Source organism: Leucoraja erinacea, chromosome 12 (genome assembly GCF_028641065.1).
Source record: "Leucoraja erinacea ecotype New England chromosome 12, Leri_hhj_1, whole genome shotgun sequence".
Classification (NCBI taxonomy): domain Eukaryota; kingdom Metazoa; phylum Chordata; class Chondrichthyes; order Rajiformes; family Rajidae; genus Leucoraja; species Leucoraja erinaceus.
This window is the reverse complement of record NC_073388.1, coordinates 22871385-22881607: the sequence shown is the minus strand read 5'-3', so window position 1 is coordinate 22881607 and position 10223 is coordinate 22871385. Positions and strand designations below refer to the sequence as shown.

Genomic DNA, 10223 nt, shown 5'->3' with positions numbered 1-10223 from the left:
AGATGAAGAGATGAAATTATTCAAGGCACTGGTGAGGATGTAATTCACCAAGGCATGAGCTCTTAAATTCCCTTGCTAATCATTGCGTCTCTGGATACCCTTAACATTGAAGACCCTCCTTAATACCTTACTCTTTCACTGAGATTTCTTTGTAATTTTGTTGAATAATTTTGTCTTTTGGCTTGTTGATTTTTGTCTGATGACCCTTTCTAAGCAAAAGACCAGGTGTAAATGTGAGTTTTCAGGGCACAATCATTAGTAATGATAACCTTAAAACTACCTGACTGTTTAAAAAAACTCACAGTTCTCTAATGTCATTGAAGGAAATTAAGCTCCCACCCTTACCCAGCCTTGACTATATTTGTCTTCAGGCCAATAATATGTTTAACTCTTAAAATGTCCTCTAAAATAACCCAGCAAGTAACCTAGCAATCCATTGGAATAATTAGGGATGGATAATAAATGCTGATCTTTCACCTGCTGGAAGTAGCAGAGTGGCATAGGCAAAACAAGGTCCCTAATTTCTGCAAAATGGGAAGAAATACAAAAGATACTAGACTAAGTGGGACCCCTTGGGTCCCATGTTCACACGGGAGGGCTGGTCCCCCAATGCAATATTCCACCTCTCCACCAATTCCAATATTGGTGGCCGGGGGGGGGGGGGGGGGGGGGGGGGGGCTTTCTGGAGCGCTAGTATGGGTGTTGTGGGCTGAAAGGACTGGTTTACAGAGGGCTAGTATGGACATTGTGGGCCAAATGGATTCGGGGTGGCAGCTCAGTCACTCGAGCCTGATGTGCTGGCAGCTCACTCACGACTGGTGGGCTGGCAGTTAACTCACGGCTATTCCTTGAAATTCCATTTCCAAATGCAGTTTCCTACCATTTCAAGTTTCCAAATTTAAGTGCAGCCACTTCAAGCAAGGTGCAAGGCCACCAAACTCAAGTGCAGTTTCCTACCACTTCAAGCAGGGTGCAAGGCCACCAAACTCAAGTGCAGTTTCATTCCACTTCATGCAGGGTGCAAGTCCACCAAATTCAAGTGCAGTTTCATACCACTTCAAGCAGGGTGCAAGTCCACCAAACTCAAGTGCAGTTTCATGCCACTTCAAGCAGGGTGCAAGGCCACCAAACTCAAGTGCAGTTTCATGCCACTTCAAGCAAGGTGCAAGGCCACCAAATTCAAGTGCAGTTTCATGCCACTTCAAGCAGGGTGCAAGGCCACCAAATTCAAGTGCAGTTTCATGCCACTTCAAGCAATGCAGTTTCAGTTTCATACCATTTCACAGGGTGAAACCACCATAATACACCACATAAACACCGCACTCACAGTTCAGTAGACATTCACTGTTTTCAGTTGATTCACAGCTCAGACAGAGTCGTGCCCTCTCCCTCCCCCATCTTGCAGAGATTGAGCCACACCCACACTTCCGGGTTTTATAATCCCTCCCCCTCCCACCAGAAGAGGCGTGGCCTTCATGGCGTGATTGACAGGAGAGAGATTCTCAACATTTTATTTATTTATTTACTTTTATTTATATTTTTATTAGAAGCAGTGTACAAAATTATAAACCACAGCATATGACATAATACATTTATTGTACAGCTTGCATTTAAATTTTAGCAAAGATGAAATAGAAAAAGAGAAGAAGAGCAAGAAAGAAAGAAAGTGAAAGAGAAAGTGAATGTGTAAGCATTGAACCCATAAACTACCAAATGAGTGTAGTCAAGGAGTGATTAAGTAAAGACTTAAAGAAATAAAAAGACAAAAACAGAAAAAAGAAAAAAATTATTAAAAGTGTTGATATACCTGCTTCATTTCTCTCCCCATCCATCACCCAGAGATTCTCAACATTTTATAAACACTGATAACACTTTTATTTTTCATTGATGGGAAGAATCCTCTGCACCTGATGAGCGGAGGGGAACTGAGTAAGATGGCCAAAAATCACAGCCGTAAGTGGTAGCTTTTTATCAAAAATCAATATACAGTGCAAACAGGAAGTTGTCAAGTTTAGACTTTTAATCATGTGCTTTATTTCAAACCAGTCACCACCAACAACCATATGCAGTGCTTTATTTCAAACCAACCACCATCAACAACCATTTGCAGTGCTTTATTTCAAACCAACCACATTTTCAATTTCAAACCATATTAAGGGCACTCAAGGTCAGTAAAACCACACTCACAGTTTAGTAGACATTTGTTCAGTGTTATTCACAGCTTAGACTGTGAGACGTGACCCTCTCGCTCCCCCCCCCCCCCCCCCCATCTTGCAGAGACTGACTGAGGCACTCAACACTTACGGGTTTAATAGTCCCTCCGGAAGGGGCGTGGCCTTCAGGAGAGAGAATCTCAACATTTTTTAAACACTACTAACTCTTTTATTTTTCATCGATGGAAAAAATCCTCTTGTCCTGCACAGCGGAGGAGGACTTCTGAGTAAGATGGCCAAAAGTCACAGCCTTTTTTCTAAAATCAATATACAGAACAACAGGAAGTGGTCAAGATCAGACTTTTAGTAATATAGATTTAGTCTTGCTGTGTAATGTTAAATTTCCATTTGTTTATGGCAGGTGATTGCAAGAAACTCCTTTGTAAGTTTGCACAAACCTGATCTTTCGAAAGTAGAACTTCTAAAAGATGTGCACACAAATAGAGAATTAGCAATGCGTCTGGTAGCACATGATGCCCCACAAGATCCAAATCTTGATGACGAGAATGAAGATACAGATGAAGAGATAGAAATTCATCAAGGCATCGAGGAGGATGTAATTCGCCAAGATGTTGGTATGTTTCATATTGACACAGCTATAGAAGAACGTGCAGTTTCTGAGGGAGGTATTATAGAAGATAACATTGTGAAAGATGAATTACATAAACCATCACTCAAGAGGGTGGACAGTATTGGTGATAAAACAGTTAATGACTATTCAGTTGAAAAACTCCGATATAACAATGCACAATATGAGAGAAGACAAAGTTTTGAAGCTTTCATGGAACTTCTGCGCAGGAGAGCAGAGCAAGAAGATGGAAATGAACGAATATCACTGCATGGCTGGTATTCTCTATATGAAAATGTAAAGAATATTCCTTCAACTTCTGCAAGGGAACACAATACCGTCAGTGGGGCTGGAAGAGAGATACATTCAGAAAGTCATATTCCGCATCCACCACAAGAAAGGAGGCCAAAGGCAAAAGAAACCAGCCGTGTACGCTTTGACCCCAAGGCCTTTCCTTCAAAGATTTCCAGCATGGTATGAATTGACTCTTAAATGTTATTAATTAACTAGACTAGTCACACGGGGGGGGGGGGGGGGTGGTGTGGGGGCGGAGGGGGTGTGGGGGGAAGGGGATGGTGTGTGGGGGAGGGGTTGTGTGTGTGGGGGGGGGGGGTGGTGGGGGGTTGGGGTCGTGGACTGGTGGGGGAATGTGGGCAAGTGAGGTGGTGTTGTGGGGTGGGGGGGTGGAGTGGGGTTGGGGTGGTGGGGGGTGATGCGTGGGGGGGTTAGGGTGGTGGGGGATTGGGGGGGGTGTGGGGGTGGGGTGGTATGGGAGGGGTGGCGTGGGGTGGGGTGGGGTGGTGTATTGGTGGGGGGGGGGTTGGTGTGGGGGGGGAGGAATGGGGAGGAGGGGTAAAGGGAGGTTGGGGGGTGTGTGTGTGGGGAGGAGGGGGAGGGAGGAATGGGGGGGTGTGGGGGGGGTGGCATCACTCCGGCCGTGCCATCACACAGCACATCCCAACCACACAGCGATTTCCCGACTCCGCACAGCGACTTTCCCGACTCCACTCTTGCGGACTCAATCAGCACTTGTGGACTCAGCCCCACCTTCGGGGCTTTATTCTCCAGCGGGTGCCGGAAGGGGCGTCTGGTGGCTGACAAACGAGAAGACCAATCTGCAGATCTCACGATTTTTTAAGCCTTCATGACTTTTGTATAATTCCTCCGATCGGAACAAAATTTGGTGGCTTGGAGGGGAGGAGAACATGAGTAAAGTGACGAAAAAATCCTAGCGATAAGGGGTACCGTTTATGAGCAGATTTTAAAAAAAAGCAAACCGGAAGTGGTCAAGATGAGAGTTTTAGTAATAATATAGTTAGATGTTGACCTAGGATAATATTTTTAACTGAATAACTTCATTATTCGTATACAATGCCAAAACTAGATTCCATAATTCCTCAGGAAGAATTTAACATCTAAATAATATTTTATCTTCGACCAATGGTTGCAGATATAGAACTGAGGACTTAATGTGACAGCTTAAATACTGCAATAATAATTTACCCAAATTAAATTTGATTCCCCCATAACCACCAAATTTGAAAACCGAGACATCCAAAATATAATATGATCCTCATCCAGAAAGTGAGTTGGAGGGAGGGAGATGGAGCTAGTAGAATTTCCATTCTCCCTTATATCTGTCTCATGGTCCACAAAAATGCTGGAGAAACTCGGCAGGTGTAGCAGCATCTATGGAGCGAAGGAAATAGGCAACATTTCGGGCCAAAACCCTTCTTCAAACTGTCTCATGGTCTATGTCTAAGTATGGATTTAAGATCCTTCCTGATTTGTCAAACACCTGATTTGCCATCTATATAAAGAATACCTTGATATCATCCCGCGGGAAACATTTAGTTTAGATTCTTCATAGGTCTTGGTGTAATTTGACCATTCAGTTTCACTTAATGCTTTTTGTTTAGTTTGGGAATTTATTCTAAATTATTGTCTTATTATTGAGGGCAGATGCAAGACGTCCCATACAAAAAATAATCCTTAAATTTTCCCATATTTTCTCGACATTTTATAGAGAATATTGGGCCCGTTTCACAAGCGATTTTTCAAGCGACTTCATGGCGGCTTCATTCTGGGCGGTGCTGATTTTTCAACATGGTTCAACTCCTTACGTCCATGCCTTCAAGGCGACTACCCGGCAACCACACACGAACATGTGGCGACCATGTTCCTAAGTTGCCTAAGTGGGACAGGCCCATAAGGAAGAATTTTGACATTTTATGGTTTAGTTCCAAAATGGTGGCAGTGCACATTTGTGGGGAGATTTCCGCTGGTACCTGAAGTTGCAAAGTTGCTGTGTAACACACACAATATATTTCCTGACATGTATACAGCAAGCAGATTGTGACGCCAATCAGTCTGTAATGCCAATTTGAGAGCATTACATTCATCTTTTAGCTCAATGCTCCAGCTAACATCTGCATGGTTAAAAAAACATCAGGTGCCTTTGTAAGTGCTAATTGCACTTAAAAAAACATCAGGTGCCTTTGTAAGTGCTAATTGAGGTCCCTAATTAAGGATTTAATGCAAGTTTATTGTTTCAGAAGTAATTTTGGTCTGGCCCCACACATCACTAATCTTTCCTATGAATTGTGGCATTAATTGTGACACTGAATATGAGAGAATGGAATCACATTCCCTCTGTTGACTTCTGCTTTCACCGTTTTCCTCATTGAAATATGCTCACTTTGTGCATCCTTACAGTCCACTCCATGACATTCAGAAAGACATCAGAAAATGTAATGGGCAGCTCTGGGTTAATCACCAGTTTTTAGATTGATTGTAAGAGATGGCAAGGAAACAGGCTCTTCGGCCACTGACCATTGATTACCCATTCACACTAGTTTATGTTATCCCACTTTTGCCACTCCCTACATACTAGGGTCAATTTACAGAGGCCAATTAACCTTCAAACCTGAAACACACAAAATCACAGGGAGAACATGCAAACTCCACACAGAAAGCACCTGAGGTCAGGATTGAACCAAGATCTCTGGTGCAGTGAAGCAGCAGCTGTACCAGCTCTATACATTTTCCTTTCCCCCTTTCCAATTCAGTAACGCCAGAGAACATCCATTTAATAACTGCATGTTGCCTTAAAATACCTGAGCTAAAATTGTGTTGGCCATATCTTTAATGTGCCTGCTCTGCCTTATAGGTTGACAAACCTGGAACTGATATATGTTATTGGAGTGGCTGATTTTTAATTATTACAAAAACCAGTTGCAGAAAAAAATCTGATATTTATGCCTCTATATTATTATTTGCGACAATTTTATAATTCTTAAGGTTGACTGCTCCTTTCTTGTTGTAGGCACTTATTTTTTATGTTTTTTTCAAAGACATGATACTGCCATGGAGATGGGGGGAGGTGGGGACAACATTAAATAATCCTTCCCAAGAACATTTAATATTAGATCCCAAATATAGTATGGGTTTGCAAAGTTCTCCTGTGATTTCTGCCCTGACTGGACATTATCCAAACACCTAGCTTGAGAATTAATCTCAAAAAGTACATACATTATTTCTGCACATTTCTCCCATACTTTACTGTTTTGCCTTGTAGTATAATTATACAATGTGACATCAAGAGAAGCCAACACAACCATGGAACTATTTTAATAATAGATGAGCCATTAGACCCAACGGCCATGTTTTTAATTACAATGTATTTTCTGAATCTGTGAAATAGAACCTCTCCCTTCATTGCACATCTCAGGAAGTCATAACCAAAACCTTTAAGTGCTGAGCACTTTTATTTTCTAAATCGCAGCTACAAACCTAACATTCCCTGAAAGTAAGGTATTCTGTTAAAAATAGGACCGGCTGAAACATGATGATGACATCTCTGATGAAGAAATGAACAGGGGGAAAAAAGTTGCTAACTTGATATATGATCTCAGAAATAAAAAATATCAAATAAACAGAAAATAATTCTACATATACAGTGCCCTCCATAATGTTTGGGACAAAGACCCATCATTTATTTATTTACCTCTGTACTCCACAATTTGAGATTTGTAATAGAAAAAAAATCACATGTAGTTAAAGTGCACATTGTCAGATTTTAATAAAGGCCATTTTTATACATTTTGGTTTCACCATGTAGAAATTACAGCAGTGTTTATACATAGTCCCCCCATTTCAGGGCACCATAATGTTTGGGACACAACAATGTCATGTAAATGAAAGTAGTCATGTTTAGTATTCTGTTGCATATCCTTTGCATGCCATGACAGCTTGAGGTCAGCGATTCATGGACATCACCAGTCTTCTCTGGTGGTGCTCTGCCAGGCCTGTATTGCAGCCATCTTTAGCTTATGCTTGTTTTGGGGGCTAGTCCCCTTCAGTTTTGTCTTCAGCATATAAAAGGCATGCTCAATTGGGTTCAGATCGGGTGATTGACTTGGCCACTCAAGAATTTACCATTTTTTATATTTGAAAAACTCCTTTTTTGCTTTAGCAGTATGTTTGGGACTGCTGCAGAATGAACCACCAGCCAACGAGTTTTGAGGCATTTGTTTGAACTTGAGCAGGTAGAATGTGTCTATACACTTCAGAATTCATTATGCTACTACCATCAGCAGTTGAATCATCAGTAAAGATAAGCGAGCCGGTACCTTCAGTAGGCATACATTCACAGATGATATGGTATGCTTTGGATCTTGAGCAGTTCCTTCTCTCCTCCATACTTTGCTCTTGCCATCTCTCTGATATGTTAATCTTCGTCTCATCTGTCCACAAGACCTTTTTCCAGAACTGTGGTTGCTCTTTTAAGTACTTTTTGGAAAACTGTAACCTGGCCATCCTATTTTTGCGGCTAACCAGTCAGTGGTTTGCATCTTGCAGTGTAGCCTCTGTATTTCTGTTCATGAAGTTTTCATGAAGTTTTCTGTGGACAGTGGTCATTGACAAATCCACAGCTGATTCTTGAAGAGTGTTTCTGATCTGTCGGACAGATGTTTGGTTATTTTTCTTTATTATAGAGAGAATTCTTCTGTCATCAGCTGTGGAGGTCTTCCTTGGCCCTTTGCGATTAGTAAGCTCACCAGTGCTCTCTTTCTTCTTAATTATGTTTCAGTTGATTTTGGTAAGTTTAACATTTGCCTGATGTCTTTATCAGTTTTATTCTTGTTTCTCAGTCTCATAATGGTTTATTTGACTTTCATTGACTCAACATTGGTCCTCGTGTTGATAAACAGCAATAAAAGTTTCCAAAGGTAATGGAAAGACTGGAGGAAAGACTAGGTGCTAAGAGCTCTCTTATACCTGCATTAAGGAGGCATTTATACCTCCATTAAGGAGGCACCTGAGCAATCACAAACGCCCATGAAGGCATGTGTCCCAAACATTATGGCGCCCTGTAATGAGGGGACTATGTGTAAACACAGCTGTAATTTCTGTATGGTGAAACCTAAATGTATAAAAATACCCTTTAATAAAATCTGACAATGTGCACTTTAACCACATGTGATCTTTTCTATTACAAATCTCTAATTGTGCAGTACAGAAGCAAATAAATAAATGATGGCTCTTTGTCTCAAACATTATGGAGTTCCTCTTGCATTTAGGTTAATAGAGAAATTTTGAGGAAAAATAGTATGTTCCATTTTTCAAAAAGGTGTATGCCCTGGAATGGTAATGCAAATATAAATGTTGTTCTTATTAAGTTTTATATTTTGCAGACCATCACAGAAAAGACCGAAAAAGACCCTAAACAGCAATCAAAGCCACCACCAAAATAAAGTGCAGAATTTCCACAAAGGTGATATACCTAAAATAACAGCTACTCCATTGAAAGTGAAGCCTTTTAATGGCATCTTTAATATTCCTCAGTTGTTTTATCTTTTATATAACTATCCTTTTGAAAATAATTGCTCTCAATTCCACCTGAATCTTTAATGCCTTATTTGGCTGATGTAGAACACTCGTTAAAGAGAGTGTGGGGCTGAGTGGGTAGGTGTTGAGGAGCGGATAGCTTGGGCTTGTGCTTCTCGAATATATCATGATCCATGTAGAATATTAGTCTTTCTTAGCTCACAAGTATTATTGTCTTTTGTGGAAGTATCCTGGGGAAATATGGGGATATCGTAATTAGGTGAAAATATGGAATTGGGGTGGAACATTGTCAATAATTCTGATGAAAAATGGAGCGGGTTTTAGTAGGTCATGTGACCCTTCTCTACTTTTGTTTTTATATTCTTAGGACAGGGAATTCTGTCCGTACACGCTGCTAGTATTATACCATTGCAACACAATTCCTGATGATGACCAGGCCAGTTGTTGACTGTAGCAGTCAGGAACACAGCTGTGTTCTCATTGCCTTCGGTCATCTGGCTAGGTATATCTCGGTACAGATTATCAGAATTCCCTCTTAAATAACAGGCCTTTGTTTCTTTCCAATGACAGTAATGATGGGATTGAATTATTTCAATTCTTCTGGCCATCAAAGAAAATGCTGTGTTAAAGTCTATTCTCCTGCTGCTTCAGATCAGTATTAAATCTGGGACACAACTGAAACGATTGACTAAAGATTTAAATAATTATAATAACACTGAACTTTATGAAAGATAAGAAGTTATAAGCAGTCAGAGTCATATGAACATATTATATATGGAATATACAAGCTAGCATTGTACCTATCTATTTTTGTATACTGTATATCATTCATTTAAAGGAGCTATGAAGTAAAACAACTGTCATCATCAAAATTATTTTGTTTTTTTTACAGGTTAAATATCAACAGGATTAAAGCTGAATTACAAAATGTAATAGCAAATAAAGCTAACCACCTTCAATAACTGTCTTTGAAAATTTACTTCCTGTGTTATTCTGGAAAGTATTATTGCAAGCAAATGGAATTGTGAGAGTTTAGGATTACAATTGTTGCCTGCTCTCCCCCGGATACTAAGTCAAAATGATGAGTAGATGACCTTCAGTTCAAGTAGAAATACTGGATGCAAATTACTGAACAGAAAGGAAGTGGTCAAGAGGTCAGAGAAAACAAAGTTAGTGCTTCAGGTCAATGACCAAGCTCAGGGGCACTGACTGGAAATGCTAATTCTATTTATTTCTCCACAAATGCTTCCTGACCTGTTAGCACTTTCATATTTCCTGCATTTGGCTTTTGGATTCAAGAATTATTTGGGCAAACAAAAATATAATTGAAATTCACTTTTTAGTTTAGATTGTGATTAATTATATGGGCCCAGATAATAATCCGTTGACTATTTTGTAAGCGCAATACTGTCATCTTTAGTTCCTGATTTACTACAATGAAGTAGAACAAAACAGACTTTTGCAACATTTCACCTTATGGTTTTTATTGGCTGTTTGTGGTACTAACATTCTAAACCACAAGAGGGCAGCAGTATTAATGTCTTATTAAATGTTGTCGTTTCTCAAGAGTCTTTAATTATCATGTACCAAAA

The 10223-nt window shown here is 40.3% G+C and overlaps 1 protein-coding gene across 1 annotated transcript in view; it reads left to right on the top strand.

Annotated features, from left to right (window-relative positions):
• LOC129702172 (uncharacterized) overlaps positions 1 to 9843 on the top strand; it is a 24581-nt gene extending 14738 nt beyond the window's left edge. Inside the window, exons 3-5 of the mRNA XM_055643788.1 lie at positions 2575 to 3255; positions 8478 to 8557; positions 9524 to 9843. Of these exons, the coding sequence (XP_055499763.1) occupies positions 2575 to 3255; positions 8478 to 8537 (741 nt within the window). The 3' untranslated portion in view covers positions 8538 to 8557; positions 9524 to 9843. The remainder of the gene's footprint in view (positions 1 to 2574; positions 3256 to 8477; positions 8558 to 9523) is intronic.
• Positions 9844 to 10223: the final 380 nt, after the last annotated feature.